This window comes from Ptychodera flava, chromosome 10 (genome assembly GCF_041260155.1).
Source record: "Ptychodera flava strain L36383 chromosome 10, AS_Pfla_20210202, whole genome shotgun sequence".
In the NCBI taxonomy this organism is placed as follows: domain Eukaryota; kingdom Metazoa; phylum Hemichordata; class Enteropneusta; family Ptychoderidae; genus Ptychodera; species Ptychodera flava.
Genome location: NC_091937.1, coordinates 29,192,378 through 29,210,104, shown reverse-complemented (window position 1 = coordinate 29,210,104; position 17,727 = coordinate 29,192,378). Strand labels below are relative to the sequence as shown.

The window sequence follows — 17,727 nt, the reverse complement described above, 5'->3', positions numbered from 1 at the left end:
GTGTTTGAACAAATTCCAAACCCCATAAATGAGAAGGTTAGTGTTGTATAGTGTTTAGTCTTCAGTAGTGATAAATTGGTACAACCAAATGCAGTAAATATGTAGCATTTCACATCAACACGCCCAGTCCAGTGGGATGCGCTTATTTAAACCTCTACAGGGCCATCGGCATTGTAGTGCTACTGGTGAGCAAAGTCGCAAAAACCAAAATTACCGACCGCCTCACCGTAGCACTACAATTTTGCAGCTAGCGCTATCCAAATTTGATACCAACCAAATGCTTGGTCAGTTTTACGATCAAAAAACTCTATTAACGAAAATCATATAACTTGGACACTGGTTTTCCCTACTCCTGTACAACACTATTCAAACGATGACATACAAGTTAACCCTGTCAAATAAATGCCTGTGGAGCCGGATGTCCTACTCCCTATATTTAACTTCACAAAACTTGTAAGCAATTCATCAATGTGAAAAAGAATTTGATAAAATGTAATGTACATGCCTTTCTGTGGCGCGGACTGCGACTTCGGGATCTATCCCTGTGCTTATCTTTCATCTTCGTATCGACGATTCGTTGATGGCCCCTTTAAGTGAAAGAGTATATCGTAAGGTAGTGAAAATAAGCGTTGTTAAGATTGGCGATTAATTGGTTCCAGGAAAGCTTGGATATGTGTGCGTTTCCCAGTCGTTTTCGCCAATGCAGTGCCGCACACAGCCAATCGCTTGTAGTTTCCACAGAACACTCTAAATTCGCAAAGTGGCCGCCTTTCACAAGAAAGTCCTCTACTATATTGAGTATCTAGCGGGAAAAGAACAAGCACCTAGAACTTCATTTGCTTTCCTAATTTCAAAACATCCAATTTTTTAAACGTCACCTGAATTTACACTTCGCTGCGCATGACACATAAGCTCCAAACCAACATACTGATACGTTTTCTTCTGTGTTGAGGAGTTTAAAGTTTGACCTGTTGGAGGTCACAAATATGGCCGCTCGAGAAATTGTAAGTGTTGTCGACGGCGAAGCGTCGGAATCGGATTCCGAAGAAGAGGTTAACACCCATCAAGCAACTAAAGGTTTGGTTGTTCCTGGAGAAGCCTCGGAAACAGACAGTGAAGATGAGGCCCCAGAAATAAGGCCAGGAACCGGTTTACCTCCATTAAAAGGTATGTCAATGCACGGTCCCTTCACAAACATGACAAACTGTTGTCGATGCCGAGAATGAAAAGAGGAAGAGGGAATATGCCCGGGGAATATGCTTATCATACATTGTGAGACATAGTTCTCTGTGTACTATGTGACCAAACATTTCAAGCGTTGCTTACAAAAATTCCCTTCTCTTGGTTTTTGACGATGGAGAAGACTAAGCTTCCAGGTTGAGATTGTAAGTTGGTTGTGTGAAGCGCCCTCACAGGCCAGTATGAATTTGTCACCGCTGTAGTTTACCACCATAGGTGCTTTTGGAGTTTTGGCTAAGTACAATGTAGTTTGCTCGAACAACCGATCTTGTACTCTGTACGCTGCAGTATATTCACTGTTAAGTGACTGTGGTCTAATGATAGTAAGTTAGAAAGCAGAACTCCGAGTACAAGAGCTATTGAAGTCTGAATTGTTCAAGCAGACTGCCCCACCCACAAGCATCTGTCATTCTGTGTTTACCCAGCGTGAATGTGATTTACCACACTGCAGTCTGCACCGTTCTCTGCACACAGCTGCTTGTGGTTCAATACACATTGAAGGCCCCTGTATGTATTATGCGCCAGTCAATGTAAACCCCCACCCCCCCCCACCTCGGGGTTTAGTGGGGGATTTGGAAATTAGTCCTGTGAAATCTGCCAAATGCCCCACCCCCTGGGGCAAGACAACCTGGAAAATCCCCACCTAAACCAAGTAAATCCCCCACATACGGGGGTGGGGAATTTGTAAATTCCTACACACAACCACTCTTTGGAATTTTCATGTCGTAAACAACCTGCATCAATATAAAAAGTTCATGTTCAACTTCAGAACAATTTTAATCATTTAAAACAGGGTTTGTGACATTTATGCTGTTCACAAATGTCTATCACAATCAACACAAATAGATCCAGGATAATGACATACTTTTCGCATTTGTTTTTCAGCCACTTATACTGTGACTTTAAGTGTTGAGGTGTCACTGTCACGTCACCTATTTTGGAGCAACAATTTACAATATTTTTCAGTCTAGTTTGCTTGTATGTTGTCAGGCATAAATATATTTCAGGCTAGAACAATTAGATCAAAACACCAGATGTATCATACAAGACCTGTCGCCTCAATAAACTAATTAAAGCTGATAATTAAACAAGATACATGATGTCCAATCTCACAAGTGCAGCTTTTTTGTCTTCTCTCGCTCTCATGCTACAAGCACAATGACACATTCTACATCAGTCATGCGCTGATTTAAAACAAGCAGAGGAATGAAAATTCACAATGGTCCGTGTTTATTCATCACAAAACACACCACAAAGATACTGTGTAAAACTCAACAGAACAGATGATCAGAATGATCACACTGATGAAACAGAACTGTTTCCCTAGCTATATGGGTCATCATGAATAAATTTGATAATACATTTAGCGGACATAAAAAGGAATCCCGTCGTGACCGAACATGTTTTCCAAATACACAAGCAATTTAAAGGGCCATTTTTCATGAATTTTGTTTGATGTGAGATACTACTTATATTGTTTGACATGTCGGAAGATACTGAATGAATGGGTGACCCTGCTATATTTGACCCGGTTTTAGACACGATACATGCAAACCATCACAAAATGATGAATTAATGGTCATGACCATTAATTCGTTTTCGCGATGGTTTTACTTAATTTGTATAAAACTGGGGTCGAATATATGTATGGTCACTCATTCATTCAGTATCTTTCAACATGTCAAACAAAATAAGTAGTATATCGCATCAAACAAAATTCATGAAAAATGGCTGACTTTGTCCCTTTAAGCTTTATCAAAAATAGAGTTGACCCGGAGGTCTTTTTAGTGCTAGACCATGTCGATGAGGCATCGTGAACATCCGAAATGTCACGCTCACGTGGGAAAATGTGGGAAATTTTGCGTATGGTATGTTCAGTTTTCCAAAAAATAAGAATACACGGCGGATGAAAATCATTTATTTAGTTATCGATATTTAAGCCATCAATCACAAATATACTTTCATGCACACCTCTGAATATTGCTGCATCGCGTTCATCAATAGCCAGTTGAAAAGCTGCTTACCGGCCCACATGGCCTTGACATCCACCTTTCGCCATGCTACCACTCTGAACAACAACATACCATTACCAGGGCCTGAAATTTCTGTTTTTTCCCACTGGTCCCAGGACCAGTGACCTGTTTTTTTTCACTGGTCCAAAGGTAAAATCCACTGTCCTCAAAAATTTGCATAACAATACAAGAATGATTCATTTCTCATACTCATGTTATATATGCATTTCTATCAGATTTGCTTGGGATTTACATACAGCATAAACTGCCAATGTTTTTAATATAGACACACTGCATAAACATTTACTTGGTAATTTTCTCAAGTTCTTGCACCACATACTTAACATGTTTTTTACTATTGCTATAAAGGTCACTTCATTTTTATAATGCCCAGCGGTTGATTCTTTCCCATTTAAATTGTAAAAAATAGGTTTAAAACACCAAATATCTGGGAGGGACTTCTTTTCCTTTGATAACGATATTAAATTGCCGTAACGCTGCTTTGACAAGCTAGGCGGTTCTTGTTAAGGTCAACTACAATCGAGTTAGGGGGTCTTGACTATATAAGGAATTCAGCATGGTGACCCTCTAAATTCAGAAGCTTGCTTGCCACGGACGATCGGAAAGTTGTAATGAGACTCCTTCCAGAGAATTTTACTGCAAAATACTACTTTGATAGACAGAGATATAATATTTTCACACAATTTTGGGGTTGCTGATATTTTTAGCTGAGGCTATGGTCTGGTTTTTACCACATTAAATTTTACATGTAAAATGAGTACGTGGCCCGTCATTTGATTTTTGCAGTGCAGTGGCTAGTGGACGCTCATCGCCTGGCTCATATCATGAATCGCAAACTGTAATAGAGTAACTGATTTTCCTTTACAGTTTATGTTGTGATGAAAGAAATAGACTAAATTTTAAATGTTTGATTGACTTAAAGACGCAATAATTATTGTAATTTTGTACCTAAAAGACGTAGTCTCTCAATGGAATGGGCCTCTTGGTTTTAGTGTAACTGGCTTTAGTGCGTCTCTGCTACCTCCTTGGTTTCACTTTCAGTAACTTTGGTATTTTGGGGGACGTAGTTTCTAATTTTTCGTCAAAAGACACTAGAACACAATCTGGGAAAAGCACTGGACATTCCCTTGCAAAATAAATTGGCTCCTTTTTTGTATTGGTCTGCGGACTTTTTAGGGGTAATTAGTACTGGTTCGGGATAAAAAATCACTGGTCCGGGACTTCGGGTAATTTTCAGGCCCTGCATGCGTAGTTATTTACGAACATCTGGGCCTGTCCGTCAAAGGAATAGGGGGATCAAAACGAGGCAATTGCCCCACCCCTCGGGCACAGTTTCATGGCACACATGGTCTAATCCCCCACATTTTTCCCGTATCGCCCGAGGTGGGGGGGGGGGGGGGGGGGTTTACATTGACTGGCGCATTAGAAAGACTGGCAATCTTTCCAATATGTACAGCATATTATTAGTGTCTATCGAACCACAAGTGTCTGTGGGTCTGTACTGTGCTATTGCAAGGTCGACCATGGCTATCATCATAAACCATTAGCCTTTTCAGTAGATCAGCTGGACACATTTCCCTTATGATTTTTATGAAGGCTCGTTGCACAGAAATAAAGCTTTGCTTGCGAGAGTGCCTAAAACTGACTTCGCTTATTTTTCAGTTGAACCTGGCTCTGCTGGGGATTCATTGTCGTTTGCAAGTAGCAGTGAAAGTGACTCCTTTGGTGAGGAAGCAAGGAGCAGAAAAAAGGATATTCCAAAATATGATACGTAAGTTGCATCCTGCAACCACTGGTGCTGCAGACTGATTAACGAAAAAAACAAACAAATAAGATAACAGCACAAACAAATATATAAAAAAATGCAACAAGCAAAAAAACTAATGAAGGACAGATATGTACAACAGAGCAATGGGTTAAATGTGGAATATGAATGGACCATGGTATAAACAAAACTTTGTGACATGTCCCTGTGGGTTTGAACACATTAGTCTGTTTGCACTGCCATCATTGGATCTTTTGGCAAACTGAGTCTGAAAAACATTGTGTATCCTTTCTATTTCTAAGTAGAACCATTGTGAGACATCAGGTCAATATATATCATCACCTCGCCATGCAATGTACTATTCCTGCAGCGGCCTAGTAATAGGTCCTTCCTGTTCTTTTTTTTTCTCTTCATTTTGTAGCTTACTCCATCGGAAACTAAGTAAGTTTACCTCGCTGTTTAATTACTATATTGTAGTCATGAGGCATGGATGTTAAAATCCCTGTCAAAGTCAAGAGGTGTAGATCAGTCCCCTTAATGTATCAGTTTTTTTTATCTCATAAAGTCAGGCTGGTTAAGGTAGAATGCGCCTCAGGGACAGATATTCAGACTCTCAAACTTTTCCAATTCTTTTCTGATCTACCACTTGTGGGGGCTTATTTTGAAGCCCTTGGAAAAAGAAAAACTTTCACCGCCTTAGTTTTTTAAAATCGAAAAGTTTGTTTTTCCCCATAGAGTTAACACAGGCAATGGGTTAAATGTTCCCTGTGTTAGTTCTTTGGGTGAAAATTAGATTTTCCGTTTTCACAAAAATGAGATAGTGAAAATTTTATTCACTTGCAGAGCTTTGAGCCCTGGGCCCAACGACTGGTAGATCAAAAATAGTATTGTAAAACCTGAGAGTCCAAATAGCTGTTGCAAAAGCGTATTCTATCTTAACCCTTTCACCACCGTGGGTTGTCCCAAATCCATTGTTTTTTATGGTAAAGGTGGACCTGTATATAGGGAACTGGGGGTGAAAGGGTTAACTGAGTGTGACATACATGTAGCACATGCATCATTGGCTGCTACAGACGAAAAATTTTGAAAACGTTTTCTTTTTGTACCAGAACGTATCGCTGCAGCATGTGATTGGATCCTTTTCATGTTTTGATGTTAATGTCATCATTTCAATCTAAGCATTTACGATCATAATGTATCAATTTTGTCTTGCATATACGTACTTGTAATTTCCAGCAGTCTTGGAAGAAAATTTCAGACAGTATTTTATTTTTGACATAATACCAATAATGAGAGCATGACTACATTGTGACTAAGCTGTGTCTATTTTATTCAGGGGACAGAAACAGCAGCCTAAGAAGCCACCTAGAGTCAGCAGTCAGTAGTGCCTACACAACAAGCACTAAAGACATTACATCTACAAGCCAGCAGCTTGTAAAATCACAGATGTATGTACAGGTAAGGGACAGCACTCACGTTTGATAGGGTTAAAGGTCATTCAGATGATGCAATTTCTCAGAGACTGGAACAAAATAGACTTCCAGTAGACTTTTATTGACATTTGCTGTGAATGCTGTACAATGGCTCAATATTTGTATCTTTGAAGTGTATATAGCTGAAAGAATAAAATACATTTAGATTCTGTAGACAATCAAAAATCTTCTCTAAAGTGTCGTCTCCATGAAAGAGCTTTCTTGCTTTCTTGCTCGCTAGGAAGCTTGTGAAGTACCTTAGATGCTTTTTAACCCTTTCACCACCATGGTTTGTCCCAAATCCATTGTTTTCTATGGTAAAGTTGGACCTGGATACAGGGAACTGGGGATGAAAGGGTTAAGGGATTGATTGATCGAGCAGCAGTCATGTGGCAGAACCTAACAAGATTTTAGGAACTTTAAGAAGGGAAAGCTTAAGCATTTTAATAAATTCATGAATCCCTGTGTCTCTCTCAACAGGATGTTTCACATAACCTACGTGTGCTTTCTGGAGACCTGACCTCCCTGCAAGGCAAAGTTGACATCATTGCCAGCTGTAACATTCTACCGACACTACATGTACCAGACTCGTTGCTGGCTGAGTTGCGAGACGCCAGGGTCAGGGGAAAAGATGATGAGGCCACCATCAAGGCCTACACACTGGCAGTCTGACTCGCCAAGGAAAAAAAAAGCTATTGCATCAGAGCTATTTTTTAACTTTTGTGCCAGCATGTAGGTACAGCGGATCTACCCGGGAACAATGATGAATAATTCAAAATCCATTTTAATGATTGATTAATTGTCTTTCAAGACAGGCTTCCCGGCAAACCAGTGCTGTCTCTACTGATAAACTCTTATTTTAACTACGCACAGGTTGTGATGGCAGAAGTTCTTGAACCTGATGAATACATGTAGCTACCTTTCACTTCAGCATTTTTGTACAAAACATAAAAATTTTTCTTAATCAGAAGGATTAGTTCCCAATACTGAAAGCTGTTGCGTTGGTCATGTTGAATTAGGTGAACACAGGCGTACTATAAACTGTGATTCCGTTGCATCCTAACCTAATAATAATATACCTTGTCGCATCAGGTGAACACAGGCATTCTATAAACAGTGTTTTCACCGCTTCCTCATGAAAGAATAATACAGCAGAAAGTGTGTCATGTAGAATCAGGTGAACACACTATAAACAGTGTTTCTACCGCTGTGTCACTTAATAAAAATATACCATAAAAAAGTTGAATTTGGTGAGATCTGCCCCTGCATAGCAACATGAATGAAGAGACACAGAGATTTCACAATACTGTCAATGAATAGCTTTCACATTGGTCAAACCTAGCAAAATTATGAGATATTTTTGTGTAATAGTGTATAGTCTGTGTATAGTCTGTGTATAGTCTGTGTATTGTGAAAGCTCAAATCAGTATTGTGAAATCCTGCCTTTCTTTAACCTAAGAGATGTATTCATCAATTCAAGTGAAATGATAGTCTCGCATGCAAGACCTCGAACCAGCATCTGTGCTTTATCTTGCGCTGCAGGCGGGGAAGCTGTTAGCTTTGAGTAACCACAGGTTACGATGTCTAAAGTTTCCTTAGGAAAGTTTGAGCAAAAGGTTTTATGTTAAATCTTCAGGTGCATTCGATCTTAATTATAATTTGAGCAAAATAAAGAGAGAATTTAAACCAAATCTTTGCAAGACTGCAAGAACAAATATTTATGTGCTGTGTATACAGAAACCCTTGTGTATGGTGAACCACAATATGGGCTATGGAAAATTCATGTTAGAAAGAAAGTTTTGTGATCATGCAGACAAAGTGCTGGGATACTTTAAAACTCACAGGTTACTCAGCATGAACTGGTGTGGAGCTCAGCAGACAAATATACTACAGTGCTACCAGTTTCAGTAGCCCTTCAAGGAATAGTGTTGATCGTGATTACAGGTTTGTTTAAAACTCACATGTTACTCAGCATGAACTGGTGTGGAGCTCAGCAGACAAATATACTACAGTGCTACCAGTTTTCAGTAGCCCTTCAAGGAATAGTGTTGATCGTGATTACAGGTTTGTTACTAATATATATATATATATATATATATATATATATATATATATTATATATATATATATATATATATATATATATATATATATATATATATATATATATATATATATATATATATATATATATATATATATATATGCGTATGACATTGGACAGTGCAGCCTAAAATTCGGACAAATCTTGTTGTGGCAGCTTGTAATCAGAGCTATAAATTCATACAAATTTGTGAATTTTAGTTGCCTTTGTAATGCTAGCAGGTTTTATTTTGCTGGTTATGCGGAAAATTAGGACATATATTTATTTACACATATTCATTAGAGAAAAATGACGTCATTTGCAATCAGCACTATTGAATAAACAGCATGAGAGCACAAGCAACCGCAGAGCTGTGCAGAAAATTGTCAAAACTTGAAGAGCAGGTCATGAGGTACAAATTTCTTTTGAAGCCATCTCTCGTCTTCTTTTCAGCATCTTTGAGCAATTGTTGAAGCTCATTATTTTTAGCTCCCATAGCCATATGTATATATGGCAATGGAAGCTATTCTTATAGGCTAGGAAAATGTCTGTATGTATGTATGTCTGTATGTCTGTATGTCTGTATGTCTGTCCGTCAACATCAAAAACTCCAAAACCGCTGCACATTTCATCTTGATATTTGGTGTGTACATGGATGATGGGCTGTAGATGAGATTTTGTTCAAATGAAGTTGTCATTGCCAAAAATATGCAAATTAGTGCCAAAAAAGGCGTTTTTGGTAAAAAATCTCCTTCTTCATAACCGCTGGTCAGACAGCTTTGATATTTGGTATACAGGTCCCTAGGGATAACCCAACTTGGATTTGTTCAAATTGTGATGAAATATGCAAATCTGTATTTTAAGGAATTTTTTTGTCATTTTTGGTCAAAAATTTATTTCATCAAAACCACTTGTCTGACAGCTTTGATATTGGTATACAGGTCCCTAGGGATAGCCCAACTTGGATTTGTTCAAATTGTGATGAAATAAGCAAATCTGTATTTTTAAGGAATTTTTTTGTCATTTTTGGTCAAAAATTTATTTCATCAAAACCGCTCGTCTGACAGCTTTGATATTTGGTATACAGGTCCCTAGGGATAACCCAACTTGGATTTGTTCAAATTGTGATGAAATATGCAAATCTGTATTTTTAAGGAATTTTTTTGTCATTTTTGGTCAAAAATTTATTTCATCAAAACCGCTCGTCTGACAGCTTTGATATTTGGTATACAGGTCCCTAGGGATAGCCAAACTTGGATTTGTTCAAATTGTGATGAAATAAGCAAATCTGTATTTTTAAGGAATTTTTTTGTCATTTTTGGTCAAAAATTTATTTCATCAAAACCGCTCGTCTGACAGCTTTGATATTTGGTATACAGGTTCCTACAGATAAACTAAATATGATATACAGAATATATGATGAAATCTGCAATTTTGTATTTTTGGTGCAATTTTTGCCATTTTTGGTCAAAAATGTGTTTCTCAAAAACTACTTGTCTGATGCCTTTGATATTTGGTATACAGGTTCCTGGGGGTTCTCTTAGTGTGATATAGTGAAATTTGGTGAAATCTTCAATTTTTGTATTTTTGGGTCAGTTTTTGCCGTTTTTGGTCAAAATATTTGTTTCTCAAAAGTTACTCATGTGATAGCTTTGATATTTGGTATACATTTTTATACATAATTATGATGAAATCATCAATTTTGTATTTTTGCAGCTAATTTTGCCATTTTAGGTCAGGCCATCCTGAAATGAGCTATCAAAGATCTCAACCTTCTTCATCAATACATATGTCACAAAACGTTGCTCTCTTCATAACACAGCAGAGCTCTGTCGACCATTGGGTCGTTTGTTAGCTCCCATAGCCATATGTATATATGTTTACAAGTTTACATTTTATTGAAAATCTCAATAGCCACTGAGCAGATTAGATGAAAAATTAGCATGTAAGTACTTTGAGCATGTAAGTACTTTGGGCTGACCTGAAATGATTGTGCACATCTTGGGTCAGTATCTTGGACTTGCTATTTTTCATGAATTTTTTTGTAATTTTCTCCCATTTTTGGTCAAAAAATCTTCTTCTCTGAAACCACAAGTCTGATTGATTTGAAACTTGGTATGGAAGTGCATAGGAGTGACCTTTCTCAAATCTGGGCAAATCGTGGTGAAATTTGCATTTGCATTTTTTGGCTATACTTTTCATTTTTGATCAAAAATTTTTTTTAACTCTGAAACCACACGTCCGATTGAGTTGAAACTTAGTGTAGAGGTTTTTACGGGTGACGTCAGTAAGATTTGATCAAATTCTGGTGAAATTTGTATAATTTCATTTTATTGGGGGAATTGTTTCTATTTGTGATAAAAAAATCTTTTAGCTTGATTTCAGCTTGTTTTGATAACTATATGGGAGCGACCAGTGACATTGTCACTATTTTTATGAAGACCATTCAACCGGTGCACTTGAACCTTGAAAATATCAGGATAATTTGTCTAATTTTCATCACTTTTATAAAATCCCTATAAAAAGGCATGTTTTCATATATCACTCTGTTTTACAAGAGGAATGTTGAACACAGGATTTGTTTCATTTTCAAACTCGGCTTTGTCGTTAGCTTTGGAAATTACAACCTGTTCACCCCCAATTCTGCGTAAACAGGTCCACACTCACCATTGATGACATTGGCTTCAGGACCAAACCATGATGGTTACAGGGACAAAGTCCCGGGGACAAAGTCGGCCATTTTTCACGAAATTTGTTTGATATGAATTACTACTTATATTAGATTAGATTAGATTAGATTAGAATAACTTTATTGTCCAAAAATTGGAAAATCGTCTTTTATCACTCGCAGTAAATACGTACAATAAAATGAAATACAAAGAGTTAAATGGCACACATAGAAACACAATTACAAAGACACTGCTGATCAACAGCACATGAAAGTGATTTGAAAAAAGTGGTTAAAACTACAAATTGAGTTCAACTCATTCTGTGTTGTTTAAAATAGATATTGCTGACGGAATGAAAGAATGTTTGTAAAAATTTCTCCTAGCTCTAGGCACTCGATATCTGCGCCCAGACGGAAGTTTCTGAAACAATCTGTAAAGTGGATGTGTGCTATCATTAAGAATTGAACGTGTTTTCCTGTTCATGGAATTGTGATATAAAACTGATAAGGGAATTTGCTGTGTTCCAATAACTTTGCTTGCCGTATTGATTACACTACTAAGTTTAAGCTTATTTCTTATAGTGAGATTTCCATACCATGTTACGATGTTAAAGCTTATCACACTTTCTATTAAACTCCTATAAACTCGTTCAAGTATACATTGACTGACATTGAAGCTTTTCAGCTTCCTTAGCAGAAATAGTCTTTGCTGTGATTTTTTGTAAATAATATCGGTGATATTATTTGACATGTTGAAAGATACTGAATGAATAGGTGACCATGCATATGTTCGATACCGGTTTTAGACCTGATAGCAAAAATGAATTAATGGTCATGACCATTAATTCATTTTTGTGATGGTTTCATTTAATTTGTCCAAAACCTGGGTCAAATATATGCATGGTCACCCATGTATTCAGTATCTTTCAACATATCAAACAATGTAAGTAGTATCTCGTATCAAACAGAATGCATGAAAAATGGCCGACTTTGCCCCTTTAAAGGGATAAGATAGAAAGTACCAACCGTAGCACAGTGGAATAAAATAGGATGTTCATATTGCAAAAAAGTGGAACCCCCATTAATATACAATGTATATGAAGGGTATTCTATTGCATACTAGTATGCTTAATAGTAGATCACGTCTGTGAAAAATATAATCTATAACACATGAAACCTGCATTTTATGATAGATGTGGTGATATTTGGCCAAGAAAACAATGTTTTAACCCTCTACAGTCAGTCAAATTGCATTTTTCCCCGAGCCTTCTGATTTTCCAACCATTTATGTATGGCAGCGTTGCTGAAACAGTTAATTTTTTTCATTGACTGCAATTGAAAACGGACATGTGTCAGCTCAACACGGCGATGACGTTCACTTCATATGGCATCAGATGTCATATATTTACGTTGTGTGTCATGCTGTGTATTTGGGATTACTGTCACACAGGTTGTGTTGAACTGCCCTATATGGAATATTAAGAAAACAACGACATGGTGTTTAATTCTTGAAATGATACGTTTTGTTCCTGTTGTAATTAGGGTGGGGGGTTGGGGTGGGGAGGGGGCCTCACACAAAACATATAGTCAATTTCGGTAAAATGATCTATATTGTGCAAAGCCCTGCTAGAAATTTGTCTATTAGTTTTAGAACGTAAATAACGACAAAAACAGTTGCCATTATTACGAGTTCATACCAATTAATTTTGTTAAATAGTTGTTAAAATTTATTTAGTCGATTAAGTTAATTTAGAGTTTTCGAAAGGATACTTCATAAGGTGTGCCGCCCTAGTTGAAAACATCTATCCATTGTATATTCCAAAAGGATGCGCTATTGTTTGGGCTATGTCAGACAAAGTTTTGAAATTTTCACCTTTACTGCATGGAACAGTTGCTCTGTTATCGACTCATGCTTTGATTTTTTTCCGGATACGAAATCGACCCATGTTTAGGGATTTGTTTGAAGAAAAAGTTCCACAGACCCGTACACCTTTCTATGTGAGTACCCTCTACCCCCATCCCCGCCATTTGCATATTAGTCACTGCCAATATCTCAAAAACCAATATTAACCCTTTTCCTGCCAGACAGTAATAACTGTATCACTTCCCCATCAGCCAAGTCAGTAAAAAGCGGTATTGAGCCAAAACATGACGTATTTTCACCCACTTGGCTTGGTATGTTATAGCATCTTTTGTCCAAAAAAAATCAACTTTACAGTATTATGTTTTCAACAGCCTTCAAATGTACAGTATTATGTTAAAATACATCATATGGAATACGTTGTGTTTCATTAATTTTAACCATCTTGACCTGGTGATGAAATATGGACTTGGTAGGAAAAGGGTTAACATTATAGCCTAGCGATTACATCTTATAAGATTTTGCTTGGAGGTATTGAAGAAGTTCATCACTTTTTTCTTAAATCAACAAAAATCACGCAACAGAAAATCTGGATAACTGCACTATTTCTGTGACACTTTTTAAATAGTTGCTGCTCCATGCACTACAACGACGGTATTGGATACAGGTACATCGAATTCGATGGAGTTGACTTAAATGGGAGCCCCTGTCTCAGAGTGCAGATATCAGAGATCTCTGGGCTGATATCTCTGAAGGTCTCTGAGACAGATTCCTCCGAGATCACGCAGAGCGGGCATCCTCATAGCTCAGAGCGGGCATCCTCAGAGCCTCTGATACAACGTCCAAGTTGACGCTATTTTGAAATGTGACCCATTAAAGTCACATATACATATTGAGCAAAAAACAGGCGATGTACGTATACTGGTATCATGGTACCCTTCAAAATTTTCTCACTGGCAAACAATTTAGGGGCCAGATAATAAGGACAAGGGGTATCCCGAATGAAGAAAACTTTATAATGACAAGAAATTCATGTAAGTCCGTCATAGCATATAATTATGAATGTCCTTTGTGAATTGAACAGTTTAAAATTAAATTTTACTACTCTGCAAATAAATAAGCTCATATTTTGAGAGATCGACCACCAATTTTCTTTGTTTGTAAATATTTGTGTTAAGTCCATTTACCAATGAAGATCAGAAAGTGTACAAAGTTTTCAACTGTATGTGCACATTTTAACGATAATAAAATGCCATTTCTTCTTCATTCACAATCATTGGGAACATCAAATTTTACAAATAATGCATTGAACACAATCTCAGCCAGCTTTTAATTAGCAATGCGACCCATGTATATTCCAATAAAATCGAAGTGTGTTAGCTCAACACGTTGATGATGTTCACTTCACATGCATCAGATGTCATATATTTACGTTGTGTGTCATGCTGTGCATTTGGGATTACTGTCACACAGTTTGTGTTGAACTGCCCTATATGGAATATTAAGAAAGCAACGACATGGTGTTTAATTCTTGAAATGATACGTTTTGTTCCTGTTGTAATTAGGGTGGGGGTTAGGGTGGGGAGGGGGCCTCACACAAAACATATAGTCAATTTCGGTAAAATGATCTATATTGTGCAAAGCCCTGCTAGAAATTTGTCTATTAGTTTTAGAACGTAAATAACGACAAAAACAGTTGCCATTATTACGAGTTCATACCAATTAATTTTGTTAAATAGTTGTTAAAATTTATTTAGTCGATTAAGTTAATTTAGAGTTTTCGAAAGGATACTTCATAAAGGTGTGCCGCCCTAGTTGAAAACATCTATCCATTGTATATTCCAAAAGTATGCGCTATTGTTTGGGCTATGTCAGACAAATTTTGGAAATTTTCACCTTTACTGCATGTGAAGCTTTTCCTTAAGCATGGGACAGTTGCTCTGTTATCGACTCATGCTTTGATTTTTTCCGGATACGAAATCGACCCATGTTTAGGGATTTGTTTGAAGAAAAAGTTCCACATACCCGTACACCTTTCTATGTGAGTACCCTCTACCCCCATCCCCGCCCTTTGCACCTTAGTCACTGCCAATATCTCAAAAACCAATATTAACATTATAGCCTAGCGATTACATCTTATAAGATTTTGCTTGGAGGTATTGAAGAAGTTCATCACTTTTTTCTTAAATCAACAAAAATCACGCAACAGAAAATCTGGATAACTGCACTATTTCTGTGACACTTTTTAAATAGTTGCTGCTCCACGCACTACAACGACGGTATTGGATACAGGTACATCGAATTCGATAGAGTAGACTTTTATGAGAGCCCTCTGTCTCAGAGTGCAGATATAAGAGATTTCTGAGCTGATATCTCTGAAGGTCTCTGAGACAGATTCCTCCGAGATCACGCAGAGCGGGCATCCTCCTAGCTCAGAGCGGGCATCCTCAGAGCCTCTGATACAACGTCCAAGTTGACGCTATTTTGAAATGTGACCCATTAAAGTCACATATACATATTGAGCAAAAAACAGGAGATGTACGTATACTGGTATCATGGTAGCCTTCAAAATTTGCTCACTGGCAAACAATTTAGGGGCCAGATAATAAGGCAAGGGGTATCCCGAATGAAGAAAACTTTATAATGACAAGAAATTCATGTAAAGTCCGTCATAGCATATAATTATGAATGTCCTTTGTGATTTGAAAAGTTTAAAATTAAATTTTACTACTCTGCAAATAAATAAGCTCATATTTGAGAGATCGACCACCAATTTTCTTTGTTTGTAAATATTGTGTGAAGTCCCTTTACCAATGAAGATCAGAAAGTGTACAAAGTTTTCAACTGTATGTGCACATTTTAACGACAATAAAATGCCATTTCTTCTTTTTTAACAGTCACCGGAAATATCAAAATTCTTCGAATAATGAAACCAATATAATCACAGACAACTTTTAATTAGCAATGCGACCCATGAATATTCCAATAAAATCGAAGTGTGTCAGCTCAACACGTTGATGATGTTCACTTCACATGGCATCAGATGTCATATATTTACGTGTGTGTCATGCTGTGCATTTGGATTACTGTCACACAGGTTGTGTTGAATTGCCCTATATGGAATATTAAGAAAACAAAGACATGTTTAACCCTTTGAGTGCCACAGTCGATTTTTGTTGCCTTTATGCAGTAAAACACCAAGCAATGTCTTTCAGATCTTGACAATTTTTTTCTGATTTTTACCAAAATTTTGGTCAAAAAGTGTAGTACATGAAAATTAATGTCCATTTGGTCCAAAGTTTTGGAAAAAAATAAAGAAAAATTCATCACAATTGGTAAAATGTTGCCCTGATATTTTTTGGGAAAAAATTACAGTGCTTAAAGGGTTAATTCTTTAAATGAAACGTTTTGTTCCTGTTGTAATTAGGGGTGGGGGTTGGGGTGGGGAGGGGGGCGCCCACAAAAATATAAAGTCATTTTAGAGAAAATGATCTATATTGTGCAAACCCCTGATAGCAATTTTACTTTTCATTTAAGAACGTAAATATAAATGACAAAAACAGTTACCATTATCACGAGAACATACTAATTAATTTTGTTAAATAGTTGTTAAAATTCATTTAGTCAATCAAGTTAGAGTTTTCGAAAGGATACTTCATATGTGGTGTGCCACCCAAGCCGAAAGCATCTACCCATGTATATTCCAACAGTACGCGACATTGTTAAAGCGCTATGTTCGACAAATTTTAGAAATTTTCACCTTTAGTCTATTGCATGTGAAGGTTTTCCTAAAGGAGAGGACAGTTGCTTCGTTGTCAACGCATGTTTTAGATTTTTTCGGATACAAGATTGACCCATTTTAGGGACCTCCTGAACTAGTGACACATACCGTGCGCTTTTCTATGCGAGTATACCCTACCCCCACCCCTACCCTTTGCACCTTAGTCACTGCCTATATCTCAAAAACCAATATTAACATCATATATAGCATAGCGATGACATCTTATAGAATTTGACAGGAGGTATTGAAGATGTTTATCACTAGTTTTTAACAAATAAAAATCACACAACTGAAAATCTGGATAACTGCACTGTTTCTGTGACATAATTAGAGTTATATGGCAACTCGACGCACTACAACGATCGACGGTATTGGATACAGATACATCAAATTCGGTGGAGTTGACTATTATGGGAGCCCTCTGTCTCAGAGTTCCGGTATCAGAGATCTCCAAGCTGATATCTCTGAAGGTCTCTGAGACAGATTTCCTCTCAGCTCAGAGCGGGCATCCTCCGAGCTAAGAGCGGACATCCCCCGAGCTCAGAGCGGGCATCCTCAAAGCCTCTGATACAATGTCCAAATTACCGCCATTGTGAAATGTGACTAGTACAGTCACGTTATTACACATATCGAGCAAAGACGGCGATATACGTATTTGCTCATTTGGCAAACAATTTAGGGGCCAGATAGAAAGGACAAGCAGTATCCCGAATGAAGAAAACTTTATTATGACAAGAAATTAATGTATTTAAGCATTAAATGTAGTCCGACATATCACATAATTATGAATTTCCTTTGTGAATTGTATACTTCAGAATTAAATTT

General features: G+C 37.3%; 2 protein-coding genes across 2 annotated transcripts in view; both read left to right on the top strand.

Annotated features, from left to right (window-relative positions):
- Positions 1–17,727, top strand: part of LOC139142439 (BMP-binding endothelial regulator protein-like) — a 279,806-nt gene that overhangs the window by 202,005 nt on the left and 60,074 nt on the right. The window lies entirely within an intron of this gene.
- Positions 960–8,200, top strand: LOC139142440 (biogenesis of lysosome-related organelles complex 1 subunit 3-like). Its single transcript, XM_070712380.1, has 5 exons — positions 960–1,167; positions 4,935–5,043; positions 5,459–5,478; positions 6,374–6,495; positions 6,990–8,200. Exons 1-5 carry the CDS (start codon positions 987–989, stop codon positions 7,179–7,181), a joined length of 624 nt encoding a protein of 207 aa, XP_070568481.1. The 5' UTR covers positions 960–986; the 3' UTR covers positions 7,182–8,200.

What these genes read in the sequence shown, in the direction of transcription:
- LOC139142440 (XM_070712380.1), top strand. Translation starts at nt 987, where the DNA reads ATGGCCGCTCGAGAAATTGTAAGTGTTGTCGACGGCGAAGCGTCGGAA. An exon ending in CTTACTCCATCGGAAACTAA is followed by an intron (nt 5,479 to 6,373) that starts GTAAGTTTACCT and finishes TATTTTATTCAG; the next exon opens with GGGACAGAAACAGCAGCCTA. An exon ending in AATCACAGATGTATGTACAG is followed by an intron (nt 6,496 to 6,989) that starts GTAAGGGACAGC and finishes CTCTCTCAACAG; the next exon opens with GATGTTTCACATAACCTACG.